The 15,285-nt window shown below is 45.9% G+C and overlaps 1 protein-coding gene across 2 annotated transcripts; it reads right to left on the bottom strand.

The window, feature by feature from the left end:
• Positions 1–1,461: 1,461 nt before the first annotated feature.
• Positions 1,462–15,262, bottom strand: POLR3C (RNA polymerase III subunit C). 2 transcript variants are annotated; one of them, XM_083589389.1, is made up of 15 exons: positions 15,081–15,262; positions 14,016–14,192; positions 13,377–13,632; positions 13,093–13,278; positions 12,467–12,555; positions 11,344–11,448; positions 9,842–9,934; positions 8,125–8,205; positions 7,935–7,986; positions 6,760–6,820; positions 5,046–5,196; positions 3,308–3,409; positions 3,155–3,204; positions 2,646–2,795; positions 1,462–1,717 (listed from the first exon to the last, which is right to left on the bottom strand). In XM_083589389.1, exons 2-15 carry the CDS (start codon positions 14,160–14,162, stop codon positions 1,639–1,641), a joined length of 1,602 nt encoding a protein of 533 aa, XP_083445515.1. In that variant the 5' UTR covers positions 14,163–14,192; positions 15,081–15,262; the 3' UTR covers positions 1,462–1,638. The 2 variants fall into 2 exon arrangements, with proteins under 2 accessions (XP_083445515.1, XP_083445516.1); XM_083589390.1 differs by having other exon boundaries at positions 14,823–15,216.
• Positions 15,263–15,285: the final 23 nt, after the last annotated feature.

Below are 15,285 nucleotides of genomic sequence, written 5' to 3'. Positions count from 1 at the left end.
ATTGGCCATGGTTTTGTATTTGCATATATTTACATTTCAGTGGAATTGCCAGACTGTCCTGGCTGCATTTCATAGCCCTTTACAACACATATACATATATAGACTACCTGATATTGAAGGATAGTACTTCACGCACCTGACGAAGAGGACTCTAGCTCACAAAAGCTTGTGTCAGAACATTGGTGGAATCTTTGAGGTATGAGACTTTGGTCACATTCACACCATACATTTAAAGGGCTAGGAGACCGCTTGAAACAGTCATGGTTTCCCCCAAAGAATCCTGGGAGCTGTAGTCTATTAACAGTGCTGTGATGGGTGAAAGCCATTGGAATTAGCGCAGAGCTTGCTGGCACTGAAGTCCTTTTGGAAATCGCCTCCGATCCTGCTTGTACAGGCCTGTCACTGATTCACAGGCTTGTGACACAGGTGGGACACCAGGCAATGAGACTTGCAAGGAAATGACATCCTCTTCAAGTAGGAATTTACAAAGAGGCTTCTGGTGCATGAGCTAGCTCCACCCTAGACATTGGCCAACAGGCTGACCACCAACACCCCCAAGCCAACAGCTGACAGCAATGTGAAGGGCCTTAGGCACACCTGAATCTATGTATGTAGGGCACCCTTGGTGGGGACGCAAGTCCTGGTCAACCAGCATCTATGTCCCTAGGGTGGGTGAGACAATGTTACTGCAGCACCTCTGTGAGTTCGTCTCAATGCTGGTGGGTCTTTAGCAAGAGATGGGCCCTTGTACAGTTGTGAGTGTGATAAGCTTATTGGGGTTTGGCAAAACATTTCTGAGGTTGTCTCCTAATATTATTGGTCAAATCATTGAACCCAAACCACGTCATTGGGTGCCAATCTAGCCCCTCCCCTTATACATAAGGACCCAACTGCCATGCTGTTTACCACTGCCCATTTAGAGATCACCTCCTGTTGGAAAGACCCCAAAGGTTCATCTATGACAGGATTACAATTTTGGGATCTAGCTCTTTCTGAACATTTAGCGCAGCATAGAAGCGTCATTCAAAGCCAAACCAAACACAATCATTTTGACAAGATCTGGTTCCTGTATATAAGCTATGTAAATATAAGTGATGATGTCAGACCTCCAGCCACTTATGGAAAGGCTATGTTAGAGAATTGAAGCCCTGGAAATGCATTCAGTGATTCGGTTATTTGAGTGCCCCTGCTCAATTTTCTAGTGGGGCCCACCACACTGGCAGAACACTGTGACAAGTCTACCCACCTCTCTATAACCCACTGGGAGGGACAAAATACTTAGTCCTCCTTTTACAGCAATCTTGAAGTCTCATGTTTGTGAAGACTGAGGCCCAGCGGTTCCTTCTGAACTGGAAGATGGTGGAAGAGGGAAGCTGCTGTCTAGGCAAGGCTGTGTTTTAGAACAATCCTTTTGCACCCAAATACGCATTCTTCCCCTTAACGCTTCCCAACCAGTCTACGTCAACAGGTCTGTCTTTTTATTTCCTTTTGTAAAAAACTGACATAGAGTCACAAACAGAGGTTGAAGCACTCCCAACACTCAGTGTCCATTAGCCCTGCTTGTGATGGGGAGACAGATTGCTCCTTAGGGAGGAGGAAGACAGCCCCTCTCCGTTGCCTTGTAGTCACTGGGGTTGTTCAGCTCTTGATGGTGCTGTTGATATAGGATTCCAAAATGAATATGGTTTCATCCACTTGGTTCTCACTTGCATCAATCCTTTGTTAAAAGGGGAGAAATATGAATATATATATATATATATATATATATATATATATATATATATATATTATTCCGGCTACATTATATGTTAGTTTTGATTACTCAGCTAAGAATATGTTAATAAACTAAACATGGTCCTTGATTAAAACCAGTTAGCAACTAAACTTTTTTTAAAAAAAAATACAAGTACTTTGAAAACTGCAGATGGCAAGTGACGTTTTAGAAGTGGTCTATTCTCATCTGTGTGAGAAAGAGAGAGAAGGTGGGGAGTGCTTCCTTTACCCTGATGGCTGCTGTGACATTTGAGTATCACTTTTACTAACAAAAGTAATCAGGTGACAATCCTGATCTTATATGTCAGATACACACAGGGAGGGGTGTGTGAGAGAAAACATTTAAGCTTCCCCAAGAAGCAATTTGATAGGGCTTTGTGAATAAATCCACATTATTAGCCCTGTGGTGTGGTTTAAAAAGAAAAAAATAGACACGTTCACTCTCTCAAAATTTATGGAAGTCATTCCACCAGATGTCCTGGAGGCAATTCTGGCCACAGAAGTGACCCCTTAAATACAACGGAGGTCATGAACTCTGATTTGGGCCTAGCCTACGAAGGCAGCACAAGAAGAACCTGTCCGGGTGGGTTGACTGAGGGCGTGTTTACCCTCCAAATTTTCTCTTTCCTGTAGTGGCCAGTCAGCAGCTTCTGAGAAGTCCACAAGGAAGGCATAAAGGCAACAGCCCTTCCCACCTTTCCATGTGTCCCTCAGCAACAGGTATTGAGGGGCACACACTGAGCAGGGAGGATCTGCTGAGCAGCCCCCTGTCCAGAACGCTGTAGCCAGATCTTGCACTGAGCAAATGGCTTGGACTTGATGACGCCCAAGGTCCCTTCTCTGATCCCCACCATCTGCTCCTCCTCACTTACTTGTTGACGTTGTGCTTGAGGCTCTCCAGCTGCTGCCGTTCGGGGGCTGTGATCATTTCCTCGATCTCCTGCAGCTGTGCCTCCTCTGCCCCCGAGGCCTGTATTGAGGCGAGGATGGCCTCCACCCGCTGGGATTTTTCCAGCAGACGCCTGGCACAGGACAGAAGCCGCGGGTCAGACAGAACCACACCACTTCAGTTTAAGGCTGGCCAAAGATGGGGCAAGGCCCGAGGCAGAGAATCAAGACTCCTTCCCAAGGCAGAATTCATGAAGACCTCCTGGGGCGAGCCCCATTGAGACAAACTCACATAGAAGAATTGGGGGTCAGCTCTGCGAGTTTCCTACTTTTAACAGACCTTTGAAAATCTGAGATTTGCAACCTGTCACACAGCATCACAAAGATGTGGCAGCAGTGACAAACAGAGGAAGAGAGACCCTGCGGAGGTGGATCTTGAGGGCTCCAACTTCTTGCCCTAACCACCCTCCTCCCCCCAGGACAGCTCACTCACCGGTTCTCCTTAGTCTCATGCAGGCGTCTTTCTATCAGGTTGGCCACGCTCTGGAAGGGAGGAGGAACAGAAAAGGGCTATTGCAATCCAATTTCTCCCGGCATATTTTTTAAAAAAAGGAAAGCGAGGGCAGTGAAGCCACAGGACACGCACCTTGTAACAGCGGTGGAGCAGCATCCGTGCAGATGAAAGCCTGTTCACTGTATACAGGTAGAAAGTGCGGGAAGGGGCATGATCGGGGGTCTTGGGGATCTCCTGTTTTTGAATGAGAGAACACCCACTATGTTTGCTTAATAATGAAAAGAGAACTGGAATGCTGACTTATTTATATAACTCTACAGTGGTACCACCAGTTGTGGACGGGATCTGTTCGGGAGGTCTGGCCGGATCCCGAGGTTTTCGCAACCGGAGAGACCGCTTCTGTGCATGCATGCGCGGCAAAAACCCAGAAATATACTTCCGGGTTTTCCGCTTATGTATCCCAAAGTTTGCGTAACCGGAGGGATACGTAAGTGGAGGTATGACTGTAATTTACAAATAAAACATCAAAGTGGTTCACAAGAACAGTACAAAAAACCATATAAACTTAAAATAAAAAAGTTGTCAAGGAAATAAACAACTATATGACTTTCAGAAGACATCTTGAAGGCAGCCCTGTTTAGGGAAGTTGTTAATGTTTGATGTTTTATTCTGTTTTTAATCTGTTGGAAGCCGCCCAGAGTGGCTGGGGAAACCCAGCCGGATGGGCGGGGTATAAATAATAAATTATTATTATTATTATTATTATTATTATTATTATTATTATTATTATTATATATTATATATTATATATTATATATTATTATATTGCAGGTGGGGGGAGTGAAGCTGAGAAAGAGCATGTTCAGTGGCAGTGATGGGATTTGAGACCAATGATTCCCGATTTGCAATGCAATCCCTTAGCCACTGGGTGGCCACTGTGAGAACAGGATGCAGGACTAGGTGGGCCACTGGTGATCCAGCAGACTCTTCTTGTGTTCCTTATTTATTTAATGCATTTATATCCTGCCTTTCTCCTAAGCTGGGATTCAAGGCAGCATCCTTATAACACCTTTATAATATACAAAGCGATAAAAACAAACCAGTTGAAAGCAAGTTAAAACACATGAAAAACACATTTAAGCCTAGCACTAAAATGCAGTTTGCCCAAAGACAGCCCAGTGGTCAGCATCACCTGCACTTTGGTTTCCAAAGGCCAATCTAAACAAGGTCTTAAACTTCCAGCAGAAGGCTAACAAGGAGGGAGCCAGTTTAGCCTCTCTTGGGAGGGAATCCTGCCATCTGGGAGCAAAGGCTTTCTCTCATGTCATCAACAACTTTGTCTCTGAAGCACACCAATTTCAACTTTTCTACACAGGAATCCATGGCAGCCTTTCAGTGGAATAGGGGCCATAGACAAGGGGCCAAAGTGTGGGTGTACTAACTACACCTCTTTCCATGCCCCCTTGCCCTTCGTAATGCTTGCGTCTGAGTTTTTGTCCCCATAAAATTCCATGGGAACCACTGAGAACTGGTTTTGCTCCAACCTGTAGAACCCCACCCCTTAATCAGCACAGCCCTGTGACACGTCTGGTTTCGTGATGATGCTAGAGTGTGACGGAACCTCAGGAACTGGGTTTCATGCTGATGAAAACAGCACACTGGGAGTTGAGAATGGTATGCACAGGAGTTGCAATCTTGCAAAGAATTCTGCTTCCACCTTATCTCCTCAGGGCCTGGATAGTTCACTGTGCTCATCTTGACTTGCATCCAAGCAGCTCAGGTCTTCCATGGAACTTTGGTTTTGCATAATTTATTTTTCAGACCTAGATTATTCAGGACAGCCCCCCCCCCCCCCCGCAAAGGAGCATACCTGGAGGGCTACAAAGTTAGTCGACAGCATTTTGTACATCATTTCCTTTGCTTCCTTGGCAGGGATCATTGCAAAGTCTTCTATTTGCTTCTGTTCCAGATGCTTCTTCCTCAGGAGCAGGCGGAAGATGCGAGCACAACGAGACCCAAATCTAGATCAGAGAAATAAAATGGCATAGCAGGCTGGTTTTTCACACCCTCTGAATGCATCATGCAATGCAGCATCAGGATTCTCAGTTTGGCTTCCAAATGATGGATGCTGGGAGTCCAAAACATCTGGAGGGCACCAAGTTGTCAAAGGCTGAAAGACGTGTAGAGCTCTTAACTGTGCCGAGTTTATTCCATCATTGGGACTCAATGGGTATAAGCACTTCAAGGTATTACAGTGGTACCTCGGGTTACATACGCTAACCCAGAAATATTACCTCGGGTTAAGAACTTTGCTTCAGGATGAGAACAGAAATCGTGCTCCGGCGGCGCGGCAGCAGCAGGAGGCCCCATTAGCTAAAGTGGTACCTCAGGTTAAGTACAGTTTCAGGTTAAGAACGGACCTCCAGAATGAATTAAGTTCTTAACCCGAGGTACCACTGTACTGAGTTACAAAGAGCTCAGAATGATTTTCTTTACTAGAAAAGAAATAAGCAGTTTATTCAAACTATGTTTTCTCTACTAGGAAAGCATTAAGATAAAAGGTCAACAAATTCAGTACAGTCCACAGTTAGCATTGCTGTCAGTCTTTGACAGCCTGATCTGTGCTCTGCATTTTTATGGCTACTGCTTGACATTGGAAAACTGTCCTTGAGTTATCATTAACCAGATGGTCTACAAATGTATGGCAAACAGGCTTGGCTGAGAAGCTAATGTAAAACATTGAAAGAAAATAAAAAACAGACAAGACAATTTTGATACCACCATCAACACACAGGAAACCTAGGGAGACATTCTCTTAAGTTAACAAACGAGTCTTTTTATTATAAGTCAATGTAAAAACATGTACTAAGTTTATATGGTTTGTTTGCATGTAAAAGAAAAAATAAATAAAAACATCTCAGGACCAGTTTACCTGTGAGATCGCTGTACCCCATGTATGCCCACATGACCGCTTTGGTCTGTGAAACTAGCACCAGTATAGGTGCCACATAATACCATTCCTCATCTGTAAGAAATCAATCTTTTACTGTGGCAGCACCCACTTTGGAACCCTCTGCCTATTGACATCAGGCAGGCAATTTCACTGTACTCTGTTTGGAGTCTGCCAAATCCATTTTTGTTTAGGCAAGCCTACCCAGAGATGCAGAATGTCATGTGCATTTTAGTCTGTTTTTATCTTACTAGTTTTTTAATTATTTTTTTGATTATTTTAAATCGTTGTTTTTAAACTATTTTAACTGATAAGCTTATTCTTTTTGTAAACCGCCTCGAGCTTGCTTTAAAACAATCAATCTGTATATAATTCTTATGAAACAAATGAACGGGAAGTTTTGGTTGCACCCTGCTGGCAGGAGGAAATAGCACTTTGCTTTCACCACGGTGACTAAAGATGTCTGCAGCAGGCACAAGGAGCTGGCCTCATTTTACATTTCTGGCTTGAGGCAGGCCTGCATGCAAGATAACACTGCAAATACATTAAGCCAATGAGCTCTGACATGCCTGCTTCCTTGACTCAAAGCAAGTTTTCAACTCCCACATTTCCAAAAAGCCAGGCTCCCCATTACCTTTCCTGAACTATTGATTCCAGCGTTGCGGTGGCCAGTGATGCCAGGGCCTTATGAAGGTCTGTTTGAGGGAAGGTTAGGGAAAAATGTCAGGGAGAGTTCCATTTTGGTACGCACCAAGTGGTTTGCCCCTCACCTCCTTCTAACTGACTGACGGGAGTTTCGGTTTGGGTGGTTAACTTGGGAGGCACCTTCTAGGCTCTCCGATGATGTGAAGACACCTCAGGGCCACCTGCTAACCTGCAAGATTCAGGACAGATAAAGGAAGTCCATCTTCATGCAGCAAATGGTTAAACAATGACGCCCCCAGGAGGCAATGATGGCCATTGACTTGGATGGGCAGATTCATAGAGGACAACAAGGCCATCAATGGCTACAAGCCAAAATGGCCAGAGACCGTGATGCTCCATCCAGTGGCCAACCAGATGCCTGTGGGAAACCTGCAAGCAGGACCTGAGCCCAAGAGCACTCTCTCCTCTTGCTGTTTCCAGCAACTCTTATTCAGAAGCATTGCTGGCCCTGACCATGCAGACCCAGTTTGTTTTGCCCCTGTCCATTTTCTCTAAGTTTTTCTCTTTGGATAAACTGATCCCGGATCAACTAAGTGAGAAAATGTGGGGCAGGGAGAAGAGAAGAGCAGAGAACCAACCTTTCCCTTGGTTCTTTCCTCGCTTGAGAGGACATTGGCTGCTCCAAGGTCTAGGCTGTAACAGGTTCCTTAAGATTCACCAGTCCCTCTTTAAGAGACGTGAGAGAAGAATCTCTTTAAGGCATTCGGTGGCTGAGGTGAAGAACAGGTGGGCTGTGCAGGGTCCAAGGATTGGTTGCTCTTTGCCCTAGTGCCGCAGTTGGGATCAGCACTGTGAAGGAGCTCCTGTGGGCTGCTTTGGCTCCCGTCCCCCCTCTACCTGTTCTCTCTTCCTCTGGGCCCCACAATCCATTTGCTAGGTAAGTGAGCTGCTATCTCTGGCTTCTGCTGCATCTCCCCCAGGTTGGCTGAGCTGAGCCCGTGTAGCAGCTGGCACCACACAATGGGCAGGCTGGAATGTGCTCTTCATGTACAGAAGTACACATATCCAGTGTAGAAGTGCAGGCACACCCTCCCAAACAACCAGCACAGCTTGCCCCCAAACACGAAACCAGTCCTCATGATACAGCCAAGTCAAAAAGGATACTGATGACGTACATTCCTCCGCCACTCTCCCCCGACTTGCCAACAAACTCCAGCTATGGGGAGATTAAAGGATTGAACCAGACAAGGTTTTATTATCAGAAAAAGGAAGTAAAAAAGAAAAGAAAAAGAGCATGCTATTTCAGAGGCATTGTTCGAAATGAGAATAATAATCCAGAAGAGGACTTTCTTACCGGATCATCTGCTAATAGAGTGAGGTACTGATCGAGAATCTGTTTGGAGATGTTGTAACCAGCCGGAAGCGACCGGAATATCTTTAAAAAAACAAATCAGAAGTCCAGTGTTGTAGATATCCTGTGACTTCTTACAGACTTTAAACTACTGCTGAACATAACCAGAGAGCAGGTGACCTACAAGAGGTTCTTTACAGAACAATGTATTTTAATGAATAGTGCGGTTTCCATTTATAACCTTCATAACCAACAAAAGTGTATTACACAAACCTGAAATGACTCATGTTAGCTATAGAGGGGGTATTTGCCTTCCCCTTGAAGGATTCTCCTCTTGCCTGGCCTAGACATGTTTCAGACTATCCCCTTCCCTAACCAATTGATTTGTTGTTGTTGCGGATGGCTCCTAAGCTGATGTAAGTTCTGATGTAAACTCTGACCCATCTCTCCATAATTATTTCTTAGTATTGATATAGAACCTCTGCATTGCACTCTGTCACAGTTATAGTTATGGTTTTAAAGTCTCTTTTTATTTGATCTATACATTTTATTTACTTTTTACAGCTTTATTTTCTAAACCTATATAACAGTGTGCATAAATATACAGCCATTAATCTATAATACCATTATTCTAGAACAAGTAGTATAGAAGTCCTATGAAAACCAGTGGAAAACGTGGAGTATATTTAGCCTGGAAAAAATTAAAAAGGGGGGGGGGACACAGGATGACAACATGATACCAGCCTTGAAATATCTGAAGGGCTGTCATGTTGTTGGTGGAGCAGGCTAGCTCTTTGATACTCCAAAGGGAAATACGAGAAATCAAGAGCCGGGAACTGAAGGGAAGCAGATTTTGACAAAACCTCCTAATAGTAAGAGCTATTAGGCAAGAGAACAGCCTTTCTTGGGAGGCACAGGCTCTGTGCTGCTGGGTTGTTGTTTTTAAGCAGAAGCTGGGCAGCCATCTGCCAGGTGTGCAGTTGCTGGAAGATCCCATCACTGAGCCGAGGGTTAGGCTAGATTACCTCCCCAAGGTCATCTTCCAGCTCTACGATTACATAAAACGAAGGAAGAAATGCCAAACAACTCACAAAAGCTCTCTCCTGCTCTCTCTTAATGTTTTGTGGGGCATAATCTGTTGCTCTTTTGGCAGGAAAATGAATGCATTATATCCTTTTGAGATGTTAGGATTCAGTACGATTTGTATTGTATTTGCGCTGATATGTTTGTATTTGCATTTGTAATTTTTTATGAGCTGTCCTGGGGGCCTTTTTTTGGCTGAAAGATGGCATATAAATAAATAACAATATCACATACCAAGGCAAGCCATGTGCCCCTGGCAAAAATGAGCCACCCCCTCTCTAGCAGCTACTCTGACCCGGGGAAAGGACAGCAATGAAATCCTGACTGAACCCCCAGTCATGGCAGGCATGAGCCACTCTATTAGAGGGATTTATTACAGGGAGTCAGTGACCTCTTTAGGCCAAGGGCTGCCTTGCCTCTGGTGCCATCCTTCCAGGAACTGCACACCAATGGTGGGAGGGACCCAAATGAAAGTGGGTGTGGCAAAAAGGGGTCAAGGTCAGAGCTGGGAGAAGGCAGGGCCACCCCACAAGTACACAGAGCACACATGCCCACACACTCCACACATACACTGAACATGTGCCTTACACACATGCTTGCATACACATCTGCCAACAAGTCCCAAGTAGCAGCTCACCTCGTTGGAAGACAGGGGCATGGTGTACGGTGCGTTGGAAGAGGTTGTGACTTCGCTCATTCGCAGCATCGTCCGCACAATTTCACTACTGGTCTGTCAGAAAGGGAAGGAGACAGAGGCAGAACTCTTAGGGAAGTTCTTGTTTTGTACATGGACTGTAAAACGTAGGTGGGAGCTTGCATGATTAAAAAGCCCTGCCATACCAAAATCAAGTAATAAATCCCTGTACGCAGAAAACCAGTATGCCAAGGAAAAGGGAAAAGCTAAAACTCTTCTTTGATAAACTAAAAACTGGCCAGGGGAGGAAATGCCAAAGCAGAGGAAACAGCCTTCAGTAAGAACGTAAGGACTTACTGTATGACAAGCCTGCTGGGTCAGCCCAATGGCCCTTCCAGTCCAGCATGCTGTTCTTATGGTGGCCACCCAGATGCCTCCATGAGAAAATCCACAAGCAGGACCTGAGCATAAGAGCTCTCTCCCCTACTGTCGTTTCCAGCAATGGGTATTCAGGAGTATTACTGCCTCTGAGTATTGAGGCAGAGAATAACCATCATGGCTAGTTGCCATTGATAGCCCTTTCCTCCATGAATTTTTCTAATCCTCTTTTAAAGCAATCCAATGGCCATGACTGCCTCCTGCGCGGGCAAGTTCTAAAGCAGGAGTCCTCAAACTTTTTCAGCAGGGGGCCGGTCCACTGTCCCTCAGACCTTGTGGGGGGCCGGACTATATTTTTTGCGGGGAAATGAACGAGGAACGATGAGTGGTGCATGAAAGGGCTCCGGAGAGGGGCTGCTTTAAATGGCGGCCGCTCAAGAGGGGGACTCAGCCAACCGTGGCTCCTGTGTCTTGCAAGTGGCAAGGGCTGGCGGCACGATGAGCAGTGCGCAAAAGGGCTCCGGAGAGGGGCTGGCACCAACAAAGCCCAGCCCCCTTCCTCCTCTAGGCAGGGCGAGGAGAAGCAGTGTGAGGGAGAGGGAAAGAACATGCACGATGGCGATCCACGCGGCGATTCCCGGACCATCCGCAGGCTGGATTTAGAAGGCAGTTGGGCCTGATCTGGCCTGTGGGCCTTAGTTTGCTGACCCATGTTATACAATTTAACTATGTGCCACATTAAAAAGTGTTTTCTTTTTTCTGCCCTGAAACTTCCAACATTCAGCTTCACTGGATGCCCACAAGTTCTGGTTTTATGCAAGCGGGAGTATAACTTTTCTCTGTCCACTTTCTCCATGCCATGCATAATTTTATAAACTTCTATTGTGTCTCCTTTTACTCGCCTGTTCTCTAAATAAGAAAGTCTCCAATGCTACAACCTTTCTTCATAGAAGGGTCACTCTATCCCCTTCATTGTTTTGGCTGCCCGTTTCTGAAACTTTTCCATCTCTAGAATATCCTTTCTGAGGTGGGGCAATCAGAACTGTACACAGTATCCCAAATGTGGCCACACCACATATTAGTCTAATGACATAGGACCCCCCCACACAAGAAGGAAAGCAACACACCTGGTCCATTCTGTTGGCCACAGCACTGACAATGGCTTGATCTCGGAAGTGCTGGTGGAAACGGTCAATGTTGACTTGCCAGTAGATTCCATCATCTGATGGAGACTGAGAAGTGTTGATTGGGAGAAAGAGGGAAGCGGAGTGTTATCCTATGTATCAATTGCACAACTGGGGAGGCTACTTGTACCCCCAGCACACTCCAACCAAAATTCTGTCACCACAAACACTAAATCCGGCAACCTGCATATATTATGCTAATAGAGCAAGTGTGCAGAAACTTCATTTGCATGATTTATTTTGCTTTAAAAACAAGTAAATCCATAATTCCTTTTGCTTCTATTAAATAAGTCACTGGGAGGGGGAAATCATGTTGGCTGCTTCCTCTATGGCTTCAGGAGAAGACGAAGCCCACATGCCATTGAGCTGATCTGCACAGCTATAATGACCGGCAAGACAAGACTTGGGGTGGGGGCGGGGAGAAATAAAGAAATAAATGAAATAACCAGGACAACTGCAGAACACTTTTGGTGCTAAAGGTAATAAAACCAAGGGTTGCAACCAATGATAGTCCTACTTGGAGTAGATACATTAATGAACATGAGTAACTTAGGTCCATTATTCTCAATAGGTCTATTCTGAGTTGAACTTACGCTGATCACAACCTCAAATGATGTTACAGTTCCTCTTAATTTACATGGGGCACACCCTGCCACGAAATCAAGCCTTATCATGCCCTAAACGTGGGTAGGATCTACCCTCCAACTCCTGCCAAGGCACCACTGGTCCACCCCCGTTCTGCCTCACAATATATCAAGACTGCTCTCCTTCTCACCTCCTCCAAACCCATCATTTACAGATATTACAATGTGGATAGCTGAGTCAGTAGAGCACGAGGCTCTTAATCTCAGGGTCATGGGCTTGAGCCCCATGTTTGACCAAAGATTCCTACATTGTAAGGGCTTGGACTAGGTGACCCTCGTGGTCCTTTCCAACTCTACAATTCTATGATGCTATGATTAAAACCAATGGGAGATTTGCTCTTCCTTTCAAGGTGATGGAGAAAGCTAAATTTCCAGTACCCGTTCATGAAGGGATGCACTACCCAGCTCAGCAGCCTCTTTACCTCATTGCTGTCTGCCTCCTGCTTTTGTCGTTTCGCTTTGCGTTCTCCATTGTCTTGGCCGTTGTCAGAGTGCCTCCTCTTCCCCTTCCCTGATGGCCAAAAGAAAGGTCTGCACTTTGAGTAGCAATAAGGATGCAGTCTGCCAAAGCCCACCTTTTTATAGCTGCTCAGCCCTCATCTTCCATCAATGATCATGCTTTGTAAGCATGATACGCCATCTATTTCTCTCAGGGCAAATCCACAGATGTTCTCATATGATTTAACAATCAAACCACTATCATTGGGAACCCAAGAATTGTGGTTTGAAGGGGTGTGAGGAGAGAAAAGCAAGGACAAACACTTTTCAGCATCGCAAGCTACAACTCCCAAGGGTTTCTTTTTGGGTGGCGGCGGCAAGGGGATGAGTTAAGATGGCATAAAACCAACTGCAGACATGACCACCATTTCCTTTCTCTCCTGAAACCACCTGAAATGAGCTTTGCTGAGCCCAGACATCTTTGCTGTTTAGGAAAATAGCTTTGAGACATTGCTTACCAGTCACCAGCCAATGCTGCACATCTTCTATGACAAAGCAGTTTTACAAGGATTAACGAAATGATCATGGGGCCTCTGAGTTGTTTCCTCACCTATGAGATTCAGTTTTGGAACCACATACATATCCTTCTCGTTAAGCTGCAATGTGGGCACAGGAGGTGGTGGGCCATCAGAAGGCTCTGGACCTTCAGGGACTGATGGGCATCTCTGAACAAAGTGGGTGTCTGCCAGGCGTACAAACGTGCTCGAGACTTCACTGTACTCCATTGTTTTGCCATCTGAAGGAAAGGAAACAAACCCTCAACTCAGACCTGAGTTCCAGGCTCCACCCAAAAGTGCTTTTCCAGGGCTGAGTGCCACCTTAAATTCAGCTCACCTTCCATTGTTTCTGTCAGCCGGTCAGCCACTTTCTTCACTGTGGCGCTCATGGACATCTTGCCATTGAGCAGCAGCTCCTCCACGATCAGCTCACCCGTGTCACTATAAAGGGTCTTGGCAGTGTAGATATAGCGGGGGTAGCGGAGGATCCGCAGCACTCGGCTGCACTGGGCTTCATACTCCACCAGGCCTCGCTTCTGCAGCTCATACGTCACCAAGTTGTGCTGGATCAGGACACAGAGTGCCTTCCGAACCTGTGCAGGTGGGAGAAAAGCACGGTGTATATATGGAGATCTGCAGACTCTACCCAACCCCAGTCCAGAGCACAGCATTCAATTTTGAGCAAAACAGTGTGAGAAGGATTCAAAGAGTCAGAATGAACCTTATGGATCATCCAGAGCAATCCTTTGCCAGGAACAGCAGTATTTATAATGAACCCCTTCGCCCACTTACAACACCCCTGTGAGGTGGAAGAAGTTAACAGGCCTTAAGTTATACAGGGACCTTCATGACCAAGCAGGGATTTGAACCTGGGTCTCCCTGACTTAAGGCCAAAACTCTATGGTTCTCCAGTGCAAAGCCATTATTCATGTAACAGCCTTTCTTCTGCATCAGTGCCATCTACCACTACACATACCTGGTCAAGTGACATCCCAGTGTCATGAGCTATCATCCGTAATGGCTGGCTACCCATGCGAATGAGGTGCGTCCCAATCTTTTCTACAATCTCACCAAAATGTTCAGAGAGCAAGAGGGAAGAGAGCTTGATTTCTGCCTGGGTCATCTTGCAGGAATATTATATCTGTCTGGCCCTCTGTAACACAAGAGTATATCCACACAAGTCAGCACAAGCACAAATGATTGCCCAGTGGGTTTGGAGACTGGAAAGAGCTCTTAAAATCCCAATTTTAACTGCCACCATATGTCAGTCAGTGTACCTGAAGAGAGTGTGCCTTAAACTTTTGGACATTTTACTGTGGTCATATGGCTAGAGATGTGAAGGTAAGGATAAGATGAACAAAAGAATCCCCCCAGTCTCTGCATGGGGTATTCACATTTTTACAGCTAATCCACCGTGAGAGCCAATATACACATTCAGCAGATTCAAGTACTAATGCTTTTCCTGAACTGTGTTGGAGATAGGAAGTGGAGATTGCATGCCTGAACACCTCTTGTAGAAAATAAATCCCCTGCTCCTTTTAATCTTTTACTGTGCAAGTCTGTAAACCTCATTAACACTGACAACACATCTGCGCAATGGTTTTGTTTTTTTTAATGCACCCCACACAAAACACCACACGTGGTGTTTTTACAGAATAGCAATGGGCGTCCGTGCTGAGAAGCTTACGATTGTGAATTTGACACAAGAGGAAAGGGAACGAGATCAAGGCGAGGGTTAAAGAGGGAAATGCACATCCGGTTAAGTTCACATTCTTGAAGTTACCTGGTCTACCATATAATAATAACAACAAGGCTTGTTCTTCCATATGCTTGGCCATTGCCTGATGAACCCAGGAGACCCCAGCTGACCCCCTATATCGACCCCGCCGCCTTGGACCAGAAAGACGACCAAGTCCAGCCGCTCCCTCCCTTGATGAACCCAGGAGTCCTGGCTCCCAGCTCTCCTCCTCCCTACGTGGTCCCCACCGACTCAACACTCCCGTGGCTGCGGATCCAAGAGTCCTCCCTCCCCTCTACTTACCCGAATGGACTCTCTTTACACCCGAGTCCGTAACCTTCGGGTCAGAGGGCGGCCCGTTTTCCCTACTCGACTAGGCCTCCGCCTTCCTTTCCGTTGCGGCAACCATGGCAACCACGCTCCGCCGGACCCTTCGCTATGCCCGGGGAACCACATCCGGTACCCAGCAGTCCTGACGCCCCGCCCCCTTAAAAAAAAAAGCTTCTCC

Source organism: Podarcis filfolensis (assembly GCF_964270895.1).
Source record: "Podarcis filfolensis genome assembly, chromosome: 16".
Taxonomy (NCBI): domain Eukaryota; kingdom Metazoa; phylum Chordata; class Lepidosauria; order Squamata; family Lacertidae; genus Podarcis; species Podarcis filfolensis.
The sequence above is the reverse complement of the archived record's forward strand: the minus strand, read 5'-3'. Positions and strand labels throughout refer to the sequence as shown.

Coding starts and splice junctions, on each gene's coding strand:
- POLR3C (XM_083589389.1), bottom strand. CDS start 14,162: ATGACCCAGGCAGAAATCAAGCTCTCTTCCCTCTTGCTCTCTGAACAT. Junction 6,821..7,934: donor CGGAGGAATGTACGTCATCA/GTATCCTTTTTG, acceptor TCCCTCAAACAG/ACCTTCATAAGGCCCTGGCA. Junction 3,205..3,307: donor TGCTCCACCGCTGTTACAAG/GTGCGTGTCCTG, acceptor CCTCCCTTCCAG/AGCGTGGCCAACCTGATAGA.